Source organism: Vulpes vulpes, chromosome 9, assembly GCF_048418805.1.
Source record: "Vulpes vulpes isolate BD-2025 chromosome 9, VulVul3, whole genome shotgun sequence".
In the NCBI taxonomy this organism is placed as follows: domain Eukaryota; kingdom Metazoa; phylum Chordata; class Mammalia; order Carnivora; family Canidae; genus Vulpes; species Vulpes vulpes.
The window spans coordinates 103,800,202-103,816,188 of NC_132788.1; the positions used below are offsets into that span (position 1 = coordinate 103,800,202).

The 15,987-nt window shown below is 64.4% G+C and overlaps 1 protein-coding gene across 5 annotated transcripts; it reads left to right on the top strand.

The window, feature by feature from the left end:
* Positions 1-666: 666 nt before the first annotated feature.
* CAMSAP3 (calmodulin regulated spectrin associated protein family member 3) lies at positions 667-15,852 on the top strand. 5 transcript variants are annotated; one of them, XM_072721540.1, is made up of 19 exons: positions 667-919; positions 6,182-6,435; positions 7,322-7,444; positions 7,524-7,619; positions 7,799-7,831; positions 8,735-8,782; positions 9,033-9,171; positions 9,755-9,894; positions 9,979-10,072; positions 10,146-10,200; positions 10,366-10,439; positions 10,702-10,771; positions 10,868-12,323; positions 13,505-13,644; positions 13,726-14,033; positions 14,506-14,605; positions 14,893-15,005; positions 15,090-15,208; positions 15,298-15,852. In XM_072721540.1, exons 1-19 carry the CDS (start codon positions 772-774, stop codon positions 15,601-15,603), a joined length of 3,816 nt encoding a protein of 1,271 aa, XP_072577641.1. In that variant the 5' UTR covers positions 667-771; the 3' UTR covers positions 15,604-15,852. The 5 variants fall into 5 exon arrangements, with proteins under 5 accessions (XP_072577641.1, XP_072577645.1, XP_072577644.1 ...); XM_072721544.1 differs by having other exon boundaries at positions 10,919-12,323; XM_072721543.1 differs by lacking the exon at positions 8,735-8,782.
* Positions 15,853-15,987: the final 135 nt, after the last annotated feature.

Genomic DNA, 15,987 nt, shown 5'->3' on the forward strand with positions numbered 1-15,987 from the left:
TTCACGGGCACTGATCGGAGCCTCACACAAAACACAGGAACATCTCGATGCTCACAAACACTCAAATCTCGTGGTCTCGCAAATCCACCGGCAAACCCCAACCACACACGCACACGCACCACTCCTATATCCTCTGGACGCAGACACCCCCACAATCCAGATTCTTGTAGACACAACACGCATGCACGACGGGGACACACACACACACACGCAGACACCCTGGAGTACACTGGTTCGCCATTCGAATCCGCTCAGAGACGCACAGGCCGGTGAGGACACACCCTCTTGTAGGCGCCGAGACGCAGCGGGACACAGGCGCCCCCACGCACCCGCGGGCCGAGAGCACCCGCTGCCTCTGGGCCGCGGAGGACGGGCCCGCATGGATGCTCACGCGCACACGTGAGGGGACACACTTGGGCCAGCACCGCCCCCCCCCCCCCCCCGCAAGCGGAGGGTCCCTGCCCGCCCCGGCGCACGCGCGCCCCCGCGCCCCTCCGCAGCCGCGCGCCGCCCCCGCAGCCCGGGCCGCCCCACCCCGCGGCGGGGCCAGGCGGGGCCCGGGGACCCGGTCGGGGTCTGGGCCGGGGGCGGGGCGCACCTGGGCTCCGCCCCGGGGCGGGGCCGACGCTGCGTCGCGAGCGCGAGCGGCCGCACCTGGCTCGGCGGCGGCGGCGGCGGCGGCGGCGGCGGGCCCGGTCCGGGTGCGAGCGCGGCGCAGCCCAGCCCAGCCCGAGCGAGCGCGGAGCGGGCGCCCGCAGCCCCGGCGCCGCCATGGTGGAGGCGGCGCCCCCCGGGCCCGGGCCGCTGCGGAGGACCTTCCTGGTGCCCGAGATCAAGTCGCTGGACCAGTACGATTTCTCGCGGGCCAAGGCGGCGGCCAGCCTGGCGTGGGTGCTGCGGGCCGCGTTCGGGGGCGCAGGTACGGGGCCGGGGGCGGCAGGTGCGGGGGGCGGGGCGGCGGAGGCCGGGGCCGTGGGAACAATAGCGCCGGCCGCCGGGGGGCCCCGGGCTCCGGCCCCGCCGCGCCGGGCCTCCGGGCTTCCTGCTCGGCCCCGGCGGCGGACTTTGCCCGCCCGGCTGCGGGAGCGCGGTGGGGGTGGGGCCGGCGGCCCCGATCGGCGCCGGGACCCCGGCGTCCGGGAGCCCAGGTGAGCGGGGCGGGGTCTCCCGGGCGGGCCTGCGCGCCGGGCCCCCCTTGCACACGCGCATCCCGCCCCCGCGAGGACCGTGCCCCCCGCGCCGCCGCCGGGACCCACGCCCCGCGGCCGCCCTCCCTGCGCTGCGGGCGGCGGGGGCAGCTGCGGGAGCCCCTTCTTGCGCCTCCAGGGCCCCGGGCAGCGGCTGGCAGCTGTGACTTATTACCCCCATTTTGCCCAGGAGAAGGGAATCGGCGTGTCCGAGGTCGGCGGGGGTGGGGGCCCAGGTGGGGGGCCTTCTCGCGCTGGGGCAGAGCCTCCACTCGGCTGGCCGAGGCCCACATGGGGGAGGAAGTCAGGCCCCCCAGGGGCAACGCTGCGGGTGGGTCCCCGGGGTGCCAGGGCCTGAGTGCGCCAAACCAGGGCCCTAGGGCCGGCCGGCCACTCAGGCCAGAGCTGCGAGCCAGGGCCTGTGACCCGGCAGCCAGGGTTAATTAAGGTCCGGGCCTTCCCGAGAGTCCTGGGGGGACGCCTTGCTCTCCCCCCGGCCTGTCCACTGGTCTTGGCACCAGCTGGGCACAGCCCATCCCCCCTTCAGTGGCCTTCCCAGATCAACCTGTTCTGGGTGTGGGGCTCGGGGACAGCTGCCCATCTCCTGGGTCCGCCCAAGCCTGTGTCTTTCTCCCAGCACCCTCCCGTGCAGGGCCCACTCTGAGGCCTGCCTTTCCCCGAGGATCTGCTTGAGGAAGAAAGGAGGCTGGCAGGGAGAGACCCAGGTCTGCCCCAGCCTCTCACGGCCCGGGTTACGTGGCCCTAGAAGGCTTGACTTTGGGAATCAGAACTGGCTTTGAGTCCCGGCTCCACCAGGTTATGGACGAATTAGCCCAGTTCTCTATAAAGCTTCTGTTTCCCCCTCTGTAAAAGAGGGGGGAACTTACCCATTTTGCAAATGACTGTGGGGCACCCACTAAGTGCCAGGGCAGGGCTTGGGTGATTGGGATCCCAGTACCCCCTTCACAGAGTTGCTGGAGGCAGACCTCAGATTTCTTCCCGTTGTGTCTGGCAGACAGTGCATTCTAAACGGCTGCTCGCTGTCACTGCTGCCGTGATCAGTAGCGGTATTTAAAAAATATATTTTATTTATTTATTTATTTGAGATAGAATGAGAGAGAGAGAAAGGATGAGCAGCAGGGAGGGGCAGAGGGAGAGAGAGAAGCAGACTCCCCATTGAGCAGGGAGCCCAATGCGGGGCTTGGTCCCAGGGCCCCAGAATTATGACCTGAGCTGAAGGCAGATACTTAACCAACTAAGCCACCCAGGTGCCCCAGTAGTGGCATTTTTATTAAGAATATTAAGATTACCGTGGAGCAGAAATTACTGTCCCATTTCACAGAAAGGAAAGTGAAGGTCTCTTGGGATCGGGATGCCCTGACTCACCCAGTTCTGTTCTCACTGAGCCAGCTCCCTGCACTGTCCAAGATCCTCCCTGAGGGTCAGATGCAGTCCTCCTCCGACCTTCCTTCCCTAGACAGAGGGAGCGGCTGAGGAAGGTGGGAACACCAGGCCCAGAGAGGGAAGTAGGCAACAGAGATCTGCTTGATTCATGAACTCTGGGACTTTTTACCCATGCCCGTTGGGTGCCAGGCTGGTGCTGGGTGCTCAGGACAGAGATGATGGGGGTGGAGTTGGGAGAGAGGGGGATGGGACATGAAACCGGATCATTGCTGCTTAGGGTGATAAGGTCTGTGTTGTAGAGGAGTCTGTTAGGGGCAGGAGGAGGAAATCCCTGAGCTCTGCCTGGGAGGGAAGGAGAAAGGAAGTCTCCCCGAGGAGGGAGGGTTTGAACCTTGAGGGATGCTTTTAGGAGTTCGCCAGAGGGAGGAGACCCGCATGCAGAAAGGCCTGGGGGTTTGGACCAGCGGGGAGTTCTCAGAGAAGACTGTGCAGGTCCCCGTGGTGGGTGGTGGCTGAGGGAGGTGGGAGATGAGAGAGGCTGGTGGGACAGAGGAGGGCCTCTCAAGCTCTGTGTGTGTGTGTGTGTGTGTGTGTGTGTGTGGAGGGGGGAATCTGAGGGTGCTGGGGAGCCATGGAACATGTTTGAGGACTTGACAAAATGAGATCAGATATGTAGTTGCCCAGAGGGAAGGCAGTTCTGGTGGCCCGGAGGCACAGGCGCGAGGAGGCTGTGGGAATGCAGGCAGGTGGGCTCCAGGACTCTAACTCAGAGGTAACAAAGGGTGCCATCTCTATGCAAGTTTGGGAAACACCGCACCAAAGTCCCTCATGCCAGAGCATCAGTGTGACCTCTGGGCAGACTGGGTTCATGTCAGCTGGGCCGTTTATTAGCTGTGTGATCCTGGGCAAGTTAGCTCTCTGGGCCTTGGTTTTCTCATTGGGACCATGGGGCTAAGAGCAAGCGTCCTAAGGGTTACTCGAGCAAATGCATGCAAGGCGGCCGTGGTATAAGTACATGCTAGCTGTGTTGTAGAGCTGGGTGGTCCAGGGTGGTGGCCACAGCCACATGTGGCTGGTCTTCGTTGTGATGTGTTGTAAATGTAAGTGAACTACACCGTGGCCTGATATCTAAAGACTTGATATAAGAAAAAAAAAGTGAAATATCTCATCCATAAGGCTTTTATATTAATTACATGTTGAAATGATAGTATCAGATATGTATTGGGTTAAATATGTTCCTAGGGTTCCTCGTTTCTACTTTTCTAATGGGGCTACTACAAAGTTTAATAAAACGACGTATGTGGGCCAAACTGTATTTCTGTCAGACGGCACTACACTATGATAGATGCCTAATAAACATTTTTAGTAGAGAGCGGTGGCTCTCAAGCGGGGGTGGGGTGGGGTGGGGTGGGGTGGTTTGCCTCTTAGACCTTTGATAGTGTCTGGAGACATTTTTCATTGTCACTACTTAGAGGAGGGTGCTCCTGGCATATAGTGAATAGAGACCAGCGACTCTGCTGCTCATCTTACAAGGCCCTGGACAGCCTACCCCACCCCCTGCTGAACACAAAGAAGTATCCAGCTGCAATGCCAGTAGTGCCAGGTGTAGGCACACACACAGGTAGAGAGGAAGTGCTTGATGAGCATTAGCTATTGGTAGGCCTGGCTCACGTTTTTTTCATCTTGAAGGTCCTGACATGTCCTGCAGGAAAGAAATTTGTTTAATTTTGCCTGTGGGTGCAGGAAATGAGCTGGGGCTGGGGAGATGCCAGGAGGTTGAAACCCAAGGACTTTAGGTGTTGGGGGAGGTGGACAGGAGGAGAGATGGTGATTTCTCCCTGCAATTTCTCTCACAGAGGGAAGGAACAAGGTACTGAGCAAGGTACTGAGCATCACGGGAGATGCCCAGAGGGCAGTGGGACACAAGGCCTGGGCTGCAGCAGGTGGCAGTGGTCAGATGGCCATGGAAGCCATCATGGGGTGGGGAGTACATATCCACTTACAGGGCTGCCCTGACCGAGCTGTCAGCAGCCTGGCATTGACCGGGCACGTGGGGAGGAGGCCTGGCTTGAGTGGTGGGACAGAGAAAAAGCTGGGAGATGCTGGGGGAGGAAGGTTTCCGGAATAAGGAGGTGCTGGGCAGAGCGCCCAGGCAAGATACGGCCCACAACTGTGCGTTGGAGGGCCGCTGCTGGCCTTGGGGAGGCTGGGAGCTGGGAGGGCAGGAGCCGGGATCAGGGAGGTTGGGATGGGGGTCAGGTGGAAGGAAGGAAGCCTGGAGAATTCTCTTCTTTCAAGGAGCTGCCCTGAGGGGGCAAGAGTGGGCACAACTCTCCACAGGAGTGGAGCATGAAGTGGGGAGGTCAAGTGTGATTTTAGGAGGTGGAGGAGCCGGGGCAGGGAGGGACTGAAGGGGAAGATGCCTGGGTCCTTGTAGGTAAGGGCGGGGCGTCTCTGGGGAGCAGGGCTGTGACGACAGGCACCTGGGGAGGGTCTGGTAGGTCAGGCGCAAACATTTTTAAGCAGCAGAATCCTGCCTCCCGTTCTTTCAGACACACAGAACCCCAAAAGACAAAACTGTTCGGATTGGAATTAAGAGTCGGGGCCTCCCTGGAAGACCCCCACGAGGGCAGGCTTCTGGTGCTGGCCTCAATCACCTCCTCCCAGACCTCCCCAGAGAATCTTCCTGGTGGCTTATTCTGGTCTTTCTCCTCCCCACCCTTGGATCCTGCTTGGGGGCTCCCCCCCACCCCTTCCCTCTGCATGGGGCTTCCTCGGACCTCCTCCTGCCCTGCCTGTCTCATTCAGTGTTTTCAGGGGTTCCGTGGCCGCCTCTGCAAGGTGCTCTCACCTCTCTCCTAAGGCCCAGGCCCTCACAGTCAGCCTGTGCTGCCTCACCTGCTGCCCCTCCTGTACCCCCACCTTAGCCCTCTTTCCAGTCACACCTGACGGGCCCGGACGCCTCCCCTGCCTCCACCCTTCAGTCACCAGGTGGAGACCAGTCACCCCCTCTTCCCCCAGAATGTCTGCAGCCTTGCTACCTCCCCCTTCCATCCCCTGCCAGCCAGCCTTCCACCCCACAGCTCACCCCACCCCACCCCACCCCAAGCTGAGAGAGGGTGTAGAGTCTGCTAAAGGCCTGGCTTTGAATCCCAGTGTCGGCGTGGCCCAGCTGTGTGGCCTTAGGCAGGTTACTTTCCTTTTCTGTGCCTGTTTCTGGAGTTCCTGGTTGTGCCCTGGCTGCTGCTTCCCAGGCTTGTGGGGCGCCCGGGGAGATCGATTATGTGATCTCATCATTGTTACCGCCCGAGGGTCTGCAAGCCCACCCACCTCCTGGCAAGCCGCTGCGCAGGTGGCCCCCACGCTGCCTCCTCTCCGGTCCCGGAGCCGCCCTCCCCCCGAGGCGCTGTGCTCTCCCACCTCTTGGCCTCTGCTGGTGCAGGCCCCTCCACCCCAGCCTCTTCCTCTGGCGAACTGCTGCACACCTGCACACCTGCGGGCCTCCGCCCAGGCCCCCTAGCCTCCGTCCCGGCGCCGACCTCCCCACGGGTGCGTGGGCCCTGACCCGCCATCACCCCCTCGCCCCACAGAGCATGTGCCCTCGGAGCTGTGGGAGCCCTTCTACACCGACCAGTACGCGCAGGAGCACGTGAAGCCCCCCGTGACGCGGCTGCTGCTCTCGGCCGAGCTCTACTGCCGGGCCTGGCGCCAGGCGCTGCCGCAGCTCGAGCCCCCCCCCAGCCCCTCTGCGCTGCTGGCCCTGCTGGCGAGGAGGGGCACAGTGCCCGCGCTGCCGGAGCGCCCCGTGCAGGAGGCCGACCTGAGGCACCAGCCTATCCTCATGGTAGGCCCCGCCCCCGCCCCCTCGCCAGGCCTGGCTCCTCCCCAGAGGCCCTGCCCACGGGCTTGGCTCCTCCCGAGGCCCCGCCCACGGGTATGGCTCCTCCCCAGAGGCCCCGCCCACGGGTATGGCTCCTCCCCAGAGGCCCCGCCCACAGGCCTGGCTCCTCCCCAGAGGCCCCGCCCACGGGTATGGCTCCTCCCCAGAGGCCCCGCCCACAGGCCTGGCTCCTCCCAGAGGCCCCGCCCACGGGCCTGGCTCCTCCCCAGAGGCCCCGCCCACGGGCTTGGCTCCTCCCCAGAGGCCCCGCCCACGGGCCTGGCTCCTCCCCCAGGGTCCCCGCCCACGGGCCTGGCTCCTCCCCCAGAGTCCCCGCCCACGGGCCTGGCTCCTCCCCAGAGTCCCCGCCCACGGGCCTGGCTCCTCCCCAGAGTCCCCGCCCACGGGCCTGGCTCCTCCCCAGAGGACCCGCCCACAGGCCTGGCTCCTCCCCAGAGGTCCCACCCACAGGCCCATCTCCTCCCCAGTGTCTCCCCTCCAGGCCCGGCTCCTCCCCAGAGGCCCCGCCCACCCGACCTGGCTCCTCCCAGAGGTCCCGCCCACCAGGTCTGGCTCCCCCCCGAAGGCTCCGCCCACCCGGCCTGGCTTCTCCCCTGGCACTATCCTGGGCCCTTGACATGCTCTAATGGCCCGCCAGAAGTGGTTCTTCCAGCACCTTATCCTGGCTCCTTCCCTGAAGCCCCACCCACTAACCGTGGCCCATCCCAAGCCCCTCCTACTTCAGGCGCCGCGAACCCCCATACCTTGAGGTTCTTCCTCTCCTCCCTCAGAGGCCCGGGGAGCCCCCATCCCTCGCCCTGGCCTCACCCTTCAGCCCTTACCCCCACAGGGAGCCCACCTGGCTGTCATTGACGCCCTCATGGTTGCCTTCGCCTTCGAGTGGACAAAGACACTGCCCGGTCCTTTGGCCCTGGCCAGCTTGGAGCACAAGCTCCTTTTCTGGGTGGACACGGTAGGTGGGGTTAGGCTAGCACGGGCTGGGGGCCAGGACCGCCCGGTGACCTGCGCACTGACCCCACCCTGCTCCCCAGACCATCCGGCGGCTGCAGGAGAAGACTGAGCAGGAAGCTGCCCAGAGAGCCTCTCCCGTGGCCCCTGCAGATGGGGTGGCCCCAGCACAGCCCTCGGTGAGGCTAGGGCGATGGCCGGATGGCCGGACGCGAGGACAGTTGGAGGGCTGGGTGGGCAGGGAAGGGGTGCCGTGGAGGAGGCCATTCCTGCACTGGGGGGGCTGGAGGTGACTCTTTCTCTCTGCCCTCTCCCCCCGCCTCTCCTGCTGCTCCCCCCTCTGCCTCTCTGGCATCAGTGCCCCACACGCTGGTACTGGAAGCTGGTTCCTGTAAGTGGGGCTGTGTCTCCGCCCCGTCTGCCTGCCTTGCTCGTCGCTTTGTCTCTCTGTGTGTCCGTTCTGCCTGCCTGTCCGCTCCCTCTCCTACTTCTTCCCAGCTGTGAGCAGAAGACGAGGGACCCCGGCCCTGGGGGACAGAGAGAACCCCTCTGTAGTCCGAGGGAAGAGCCGAATCTGCTATTAACTCACAGGGCAGACCCCCCACCCCCCAGTTACCTTTCTGGCAGTGAGTTATCAGGAGGGCAGAGCTCCCCGGCTCGTCCATCTCGGCTGAGCTGGAAGCTGAGCTGCTAACACTCCTGAAGGGAGGGCTCTAACCCATCGGATGCGTGGATCCTCACCCCGGTGGGCAGGGCACGTGGAGAAGACCCCCTTAGCCAACAGGAAGACCCTCCAACCCAGAAGAAGGTGGAAGTACCTTCCTAAGACCCAGGTTCCCTAAGGACAAATCCCAGCTATGGTGGTGACAGTGGTGGGAGGGGCTGTCCATCCCCGAAGCACGAGGAGAAAGTGACCCCTACAAGGGGGAGGCCTTGGGCTGGAGAGGGTCCCCGCCTTTGCTCACTCTGGGGCCTCCTTCCTTCCACTCTTGGGCCTGGGTTGGGGGCTCCTCTCCTTCTGCCTACCTGCTTCCTCTGCATCCCCTCCCCGAGCTGGGGCCTGGGTCTTTTGTGAGGTGGGGGGGGAGATCCCCTGCATGGGAGGCTGCTCTGTGGGGTCCCTCCAGGCTGGGAGGAGCTGGGGTCCCCAAAGCCGGCCAGAGCGCAGTCAGAGCTGGATGGCCAGGGCTCACGACAGGGTCAGGGCTATCTCCCCCTCCCCTGGAGGTGTGCTTGGGGGCCCAGCAAGTCAGCACGCCTCCCGCCCCGCTGACGGCCGCTCCTCTCCCCCCAGCACGCAATTGCCTTCTGTTTGAAGGAGTCGGGGAGCAAACCCCCCATGGTAATGTATCCCCCGCCCCGGGGTCCCAGGAGTCCTGCCCCAGCCCTCGCTGCTGGCCTGGCTGCTCGCAGACACTTCCTTTGCCTCTTGCTGCTGCCCTTCCCCCGCTCCAGGCTGGCCCCACTCTGGCTCTGGGACCCCCAGCTTCACGCCCCCTCATGGCGGATACCCCAGGCCCCCCCACCCAGCCTGCATGACTGCTCACCCGGGGCCAGCCTGACCTCTGGCCTAACTTGGCTCCTGCCCACAGATCCGATACCGCAAGGACCGAGCTGTGGCCCGACGCGCCCCCTGCTTTCCAACCGTGACCACCCTCCAGGATCTGGCAAGTGGGGCCGCGCTGGCTGCCACAATCCACTGCTATTGTCCCCAGCTCTTGCGACTCGAGGGTGAGTGGGTGCGCGTGGGCCACACTTGTCCTTGGGAGCTTGGCACCCAGGCATCCGCCCCAGAGTGGTGCAAGAATTGTGAGTGCATTTTCCAGAACTGGAAGGCCAGGGTGTGAACATTTCTCCCCCTGCCCCCCACCTGCAAGCAGCTGTGTGACCTTACACAAGTGTCTAAACTTCTCTGTACTTCATATAATTCATTCCTGTTACAAGTTTATAGAACTCCAGATCCTGTTTTAGGTGCTGGAGGTCCAGTGAGAACAGTATAGACTGCTCCTGACCTCAGGCAGCTCACATCCTAGTTGGGAGGGAAAGACACTAAGTGAATCCAGAACATTCTGGATGTTAAGTGCTCCGGTGGGGGCTGGGTGGTCAGGAAGAGCTTTCAGATTTGAGTTCCTGGGGGGGACTAATTCTCCAGGTAGTTGGGAACAGATGCAAAGACCTGAAGGAGCAGCTTGTCCTAGTACCGGTATTGTGGAAGGCACCTAGCGTGAGGCCCGGCCTGTAGGAGGCCCTCGCTTCCCCGGGGCCCCGTCCTCCTTCCCGTAGAGCTGGGGACCCAGGTCTCTTGTCCCCACAGAGGTGTGCCTCAAGGACCCCATGTCTGTGGCGGACAGCCTGTACAACCTCCAGCTGGTGCAGGATTTTTGTGCCTCCCGCCTTCCTCGCGGCTGCCCCCTGTCCCTGGAGGACCTGCTTTATGTCCCACCGCCCCTCAAGGTAAGGCCGTCCTGAGGCCTCGTGGGCTGAGGCCAGCGTCCCGGGCCACGGCTCCCAGCGGCTGACCCTGCCTTCTGCCTCCAGATCAACCTGGTGGTGCTGCTCGCCGAGATGTTCATGTGCTTTGAGGTGCTGAAACCTGATTTTGTACAGGCCAAGGACCTGCCAGACGGTCATGGTGAGGCCTGGCCCCTGGGTGCGGGGCGGGGTAGGGAGGCTGGGCCCTCGCTCACGTGCTCTCTCTGCTGCAGCGGCCTCCCCCCGGGCCACGGAGGCCTCTCCCGCTCAGAACAGCAGTGGCTGCAGGTACAGTTTCCCTGTTGGGTGAGTCTCGGTGGCCGTGATGGGCCCTTCGTCCCGCTGGGCTCTGCGGCCGGGCTAGGGGAGGCTCTGTTCTCACTCCTGGGAGAGGTGAGCAGGTGCGGGCGGCGGGGCTGGGGGGTCCCTCTGCTAACGCGCGTCTCTTGGCAGTTCTCCTGTCTTCAACTTCCGCCACCCACTCCTGTCACCCGGCGGCCCCCAGTCCCCACTCCGTGGATCCACAGGTGAGGGCAGGGGTACGGCTTGTCCCTGGAGAGACCCCTACCCAGACACGGCCTCAGCAGACATCATGTCTCCTCCTGATCCCTCCACTGGGTCTCCCTCTGGCACCTCAACGGCCCCACGGTGACACTTGTTGACCCCCACAGTGACCCCCAGCTGTCTGTCCACATAATGCCCCATCAGTGACACCCCTGACAGACCCCACCCAGGGACACCAGTGACTCCATAGTGGCCACTGAGTGACCACTTGCCACCCCTCCCCAGGGTCCCTGAAGTCCTCCCCGTCCATGTCCCACATGGAGGCCCTCGGCAAGGCCTGGAACCGTCAGCTCAGGTGAGCGCATGTCCAGGGCCTGGCCGGTGGAGCAGGCTGGGCAGGGGTGGGGCTGGGGCTCGTCCCAGGGGCTGACCCCTCCCTCCTGCCGCCCAGCCGTCCGCTCTCCCAGGCAGTGTCGTTCAGCACCCCCTTTGGCCTGGACAGCGATGTGGATGTCGTCATGGGAGACCCCGTCCTGCTCCGCTCCGTCAGCTCAGACAGCTTGGGCCCCCCGCGCCCTGTGCCAGCCCGGACCCCCGTCCAGCCACCCCCGGAGCCTGGCGACCTGCCTACCATCGAGGAGGCCCTGCAGATCATCCACAGTGCCGAGCCCCGGCTGCTCCCAGATGGGGCTGCCGACGGCAGCTTCTACCTCCACTCCCCTGAGGGCTCCTCCAAACTGCCGCTGGCTTCCTCCTACCCACTCGAGGGCGCCTCGAAGCCACTGCCCGATGGGCCCACCAAAGTACCCACCTACGTGCCCCACCCCGAGGGCCCCTTGAAACCATCTCCCTGCCTGGCCGGGGAGGTGTCGAAACCGCTGGCCCTATCCGAGGGCTCCCCGAAGGCAGCAGCCTCGTCCCCCGCGGCCGGCAACTCCGAAGTGAAGATGACCAGCTTTGCAGAACGCAAGAAGCAGCTGGTGAAGGCTGAGGCCGAGGCAGGGTCCCCGGCGGCCACCCCCACAGCACCGGAGGCCCTGAGCTCAGAGATGAGCGAGCTGGGAGCCCGGCTGGAGGAGAAACGGCGGGCCATCGAGGCTCAGAAGCGACGGATCGAGGCCATCTTCGCCAAGCACCGCCAGCGACTGGGCAAGAGCGCTTTCCTGCAGGTGCAGCCACGGGAGGCCGGAGGGGACGCAGAGGTGGAGCCGGGCCTGGTCCCCGGTGGGGAGCGGCCGGCGGGTGAGGGCCAGGGTGAGCCGTCCCCACGGCCCAAGGCAGTGACTTTCTCACCCGAACTGGGCCCGGTGCCCCCTGAGGGGCTGGGGGACTATAACCGGGCGGTCAGCAAGCTAAGCGCTGCGCTGAGCTCCCTGCAGCGGGACATGCAGAGGCTCACGGACCAGCAGCAGCGGCTCCTGGCCCCGCCTGAAGCCCCCGGGCCCGCCCCGCCGCCCGCTGCCTGGGTCATCCCTGGTCCCACGGCGGGTCCCAAAGCCGCCTCTCCCAGCCCCGCTCGGCGAGCCCCAGCTGCCCGGCGCAGCCCCGGGCCCGGCCCCAGCCCGACGCCCCGAAGCCCGAAACACGCACGGCCGGCGGAGCTGCGGCTGGCGCCCCTGACCAGGGTGCTCACGCCTCCCCACGATGTAGACAGCCTCCCCCACCTGCGCAAGTTCTCGCCGAGCCAGGTGCCCGTGCAGACACGCTCCTCTATCCTCCTGGCGGAGGGGTCACCTCCAGAGGAGCCTGTGGCCCGGCCCGGCCTCATCGAGATCCCCCTGGGCAGCCTGGAAGAGCCCACAGCCGAGGACGAGGGAGACGGGAGCCCCCCCGGTGCTGAGGACTCCTTAGAGGAAGAGGCATCTTCAGAGGGAGAGCCCCGGGCTGGGCTGGGCTTCTTCTACAAGGTGAGAGGCCCTGGAGTGGGTGGGGAAGGGCCTGGGGGAGTGGGGTCGCTGGTGGATAATCAGGAGGGCGATAGCCGGGTGGGGGTGGGCAGATGGATCGATGGGTGGGTGGTGGGTAGAGGTACACAGGTGGGTGACAGATGGGGCAGGAGTGGGTGGACAGACAGGGCCGGGGTCTGCCGTGGCACCTCCTCCCTCGTGTTCTCTCCTTCACACGATCTCCACCGCGGCCCTGCCAGTTCCCCATCCTACACCGCATAGCACCCCCAGCCCAGGCCAGTGGTGTCGCCTGGACGCTGGCAGTCATGTCCTGACTGGCATCTACTATCCACCCCACCCCTCCGTGCCTGGCTGTTTTCTTTCTTTTTTTTTTTTTTAAAGAGTTTATTTATTCATGATAGAGAAAGAGGCAGAGACAGGCAGAGGGAGAAGCAGGCTCCATGCCAGGAGCCGGATGCAGGACTCGATCCTGGGACTCTAGGATCACGCCCTGGGCCAAAGGTGGCGCTAAATCGCTGAGCCCCCCGGGATCCCCTGCCTGGCCATTTTCAACTGAGGAGCCAGACATCACTCTCTCTCTCTCTCTCACACACACACACACACACATACACACACACACACACACACTTAAACTTTTCTGTAGTCCCCCTTGTTCCAGACTGTGGAACACAGTCCCCCTCCTGGCTCTGGGCTCTGCTCACCTCTCCCACCTGCCCTGTCCCCTTCCCAGCTCCACACCCCAGCCACCCTGGCCCCTGCTGTTCCAGGCCCACAAGGCTTGTTCTAGCCTCAGGGCTCTTGCAGTTGCTGTCCCCTCAGCCTGGAATATCCTCTTCCCCTCCCAACCCTCCCCAGTGAAGCCCGAGTCATTCTCCCAGGCTGCCTGCCGCCTCCTCCGAGAAGCCTCGCTTAGTGCCCCCAGGTGAGGACAGGTCCCTCCCCGTGCTGCAGCAGGCAGCTACTTCTGCTCCGTTAGGCGGCCTTCCTCCCTGGGTTAATTCAGCGCTTGGTGTGAACAGCACCCAGTCTGCCCAGGCACCCAGCATAGGGCTGTGCACAAAGCAGGAACCGACTAAGCGCCTTCGGACCAGTTACAAAAGTGAAAGGAGGGGTGAGTGGCAGGCGGGGTCGACAGAAGTACTAGGGGAGGGACAGCCGCTGGACTCGGTGCCTGTCCCCAGGATGAAGACAAGCCCGAGGACGAGATGGCCCAAAAGCGGGCCAGCCTGCTGGAGCGGCAGCAGCGGCGGGCAGAGGAGGCTCGTCGGCGGAAACAGTGGCAGGAGGCCGAGAAGGAGCAGCGGAGGGAAGAGGCCGCTCGGTGAGGCTGGGTGCTGCCTGGGACCCTGCCACCAGTGAACCCGTGACCCACCTGACTGCTTGATTAACTCTTGACCTGCAGGCTGGCCCAGGAGGAGGTGACCTCAGGCCCCCCGGCTCCCCCAGCTCCCGTGGCCCCCTCAGCAACCCCAGCCCCTGCTGCCAGGGCCCCAGTGGAGGAAGAGGTGGGCCCCAGGCGGGGGGACTTCACTCGGCTTGAGTATGAACGCAGGGCCCAACTGAAGCTGATGGATGACCTTGACAAAGTGCTGCGGCCGCGGGCTGCGGGGACCGGGGGGCCGGGCCGGGGCGGGCGGAGGGCCCCCCGGCCACGCTCTGGTTGCTGTGATGACTCGGCCCTGGCACGAAGCCCTGCCCGTGGCCTGCTGGGTAAGGACCCTGTAGGGCTGGGGCGTCAGGGATGGTGCCTGCCACACACCCCTTGTCCAGGGCTTATTGAGACCCCCCATGAGGACATGGGGGTGATGGGGGCCTTGGGGGGATGGCCCATGCCTGGTGGACTTCCAAAAGGATATGGGGGCTATAGCGGGGTAAGGTGTGCTGGACAGAACCGGCCCAGAGTCCTCTTTAGGGCTTAAGGAATGTGAGGCCCTCTCAGGGCTGTTCAGGAACAAGAGCCTCCTGGGGGGGGGGGGGGAGGGGGGAGGCTTCCCCACAGCCGGCTGGGCACAGCCCTCTCCCCCGCGGGTCGGGGGAGATCCATCTCAATTGGAGTGTACAGGGTGAGGCTCTCGTGCGGGGCTGACCCCACGTTCCCTCCACAGCCTGTGTGGGAGCATTCCCCCACCCACCCCCCCAGCCCAGTGGAGGGTAGGGATGACCCCGTGCCCTCTTCTCCCAGGCTCCCGGCTCAGCAAAGTCTACTCTCAGTCCACCCTGTCACTATCGACTGTGGCCAACGAGGCCCCCCATAACCTTGGCGTGAAGAGGCCCACGTCTCGGTGAGTTTGGCGCTGGCAGGTGGGTGCCCTCTCGGTCCGTGTGTGTCTTCCACTGAAGGGAGGAGGGCACAGTCCAGTGCATGTGTGCAAGGGGGGCTGTGGCCAGGCCTCAGGAACACGCCTGTGTGCCCGAGCGGGACCAGGTGTCTTACGGCCAGAGTATATACATGGACGTGCACGTCTCCCACTCTGCAGGGTCCTGGGCCCACCTCTCCCTGGTCCCTCTGCCTCTGGGGAGGCTTCCCCTGCCAGTGACCGCCTCCCTGTCCTCCCCTGTCCCCCCACAGGGCTCCGTCCCCATCCGGCCTCATGTCCCCCAGCCGCCTGCCTGGCAGCCGTGAGCGCGACTGGGAGAACGGCAGCAACGCCTCGTCCCCGGCATCGGTGCCTGAGTACACAGGTAAGCGGGGCCGGAGCTGGCGAGCCCCAGGCCGGCCTGTGCCCCGTGGGCCCCGCGGGCCCCGCTGACCGCCCTGCCCTCTAGGTCCGCGGCTGTACAAGGAGCCCAGCGCCAAGTCCAACAAGTTCATCATCCACAACGCCCTGTCTCACTGCTGCTTGGCGGGCAAGGTGAACGAACCGCAGAAGAACCGCATCCTTGAGGTGAGCCTGCGCCCGGGGCTGGGGGGCCAGGGGGTGGGCGGGGCAGGGGGTCCCTGCCGGCTGGCCAACCGCTTCCACCGCCCAACCAGGAAATTGAGAAGAGCAAGGCCAACCACTTCCTGATCCTCTTCCGCGACTCGAGCTGCCAGTTCCGAGCCCTGTATACACTGTCCGGGGAGACAGAGGAGCTGACGCGGCTGGCAGGCTACGGCCCCCGTACGGTCACGCCCGCCATGGTTGAGGGCATCTACAAGTACAACTCAGATCGCAAGCGCTTTACCCAGATCCCTGCCAAGACCATGTCCATGAGTGTAGACGCCTTCACCATCCAGGGCCACCTCTGGCAGAGCAAGAAGCCCACTACTCCCAAGAAGGGCAGCAGCACCCCCAAGTAGCCTCATCCCAGAGGTACACAGGGCGGGCCCCAGCCGTCGCCCTCCTGGAGGACAGCCTGGAGGACAATCAGTTGGTATTCCTGGGTCTCGTCTGTCCCCAACTTTGTCTGGGTAGGGCTGGAGTCCCTACCCCCTAACTTCTGTCCTGTCCTGCTGTGGGGGCTGAGCTGGGAGGTTCAGGGACTCAGGGCTCAGCTCAGTCTCCTGTCTGTCCTCCCCACCTTCTTGAATAAAATAATTTAGAAAGAGCTTGCATGTTGGCATCTCCCCAAGGCTGGCTGGGGCGCCCGGTGACATCTCTACCTGGGTTTTCCTTTCTTGGTGGCCCTGATGCGGTGCCTGCCAAGGCTCCTTGGCCACCTCTGACCTCCCTCCGTGGCCTCA

Coding starts and splice junctions, on each gene's coding strand:
- CAMSAP3 (XM_072721540.1), top strand. CDS start 772: ATGGTGGAGGCGGCGCCCCCCGGGCCCGGGCCGCTGCGGAGGACCTTC. Junction 14,034..14,505: donor CCCTGCCCGTGGCCTGCTGG/GTAAGGACCCTG, acceptor CTCTTCTCCCAG/GCTCCCGGCTCAGCAAAGTC. Junction 15,006..15,089: donor ATCGGTGCCTGAGTACACAG/GTAAGCGGGGCC, acceptor CCTGCCCTCTAG/GTCCGCGGCTGTACAAGGAG.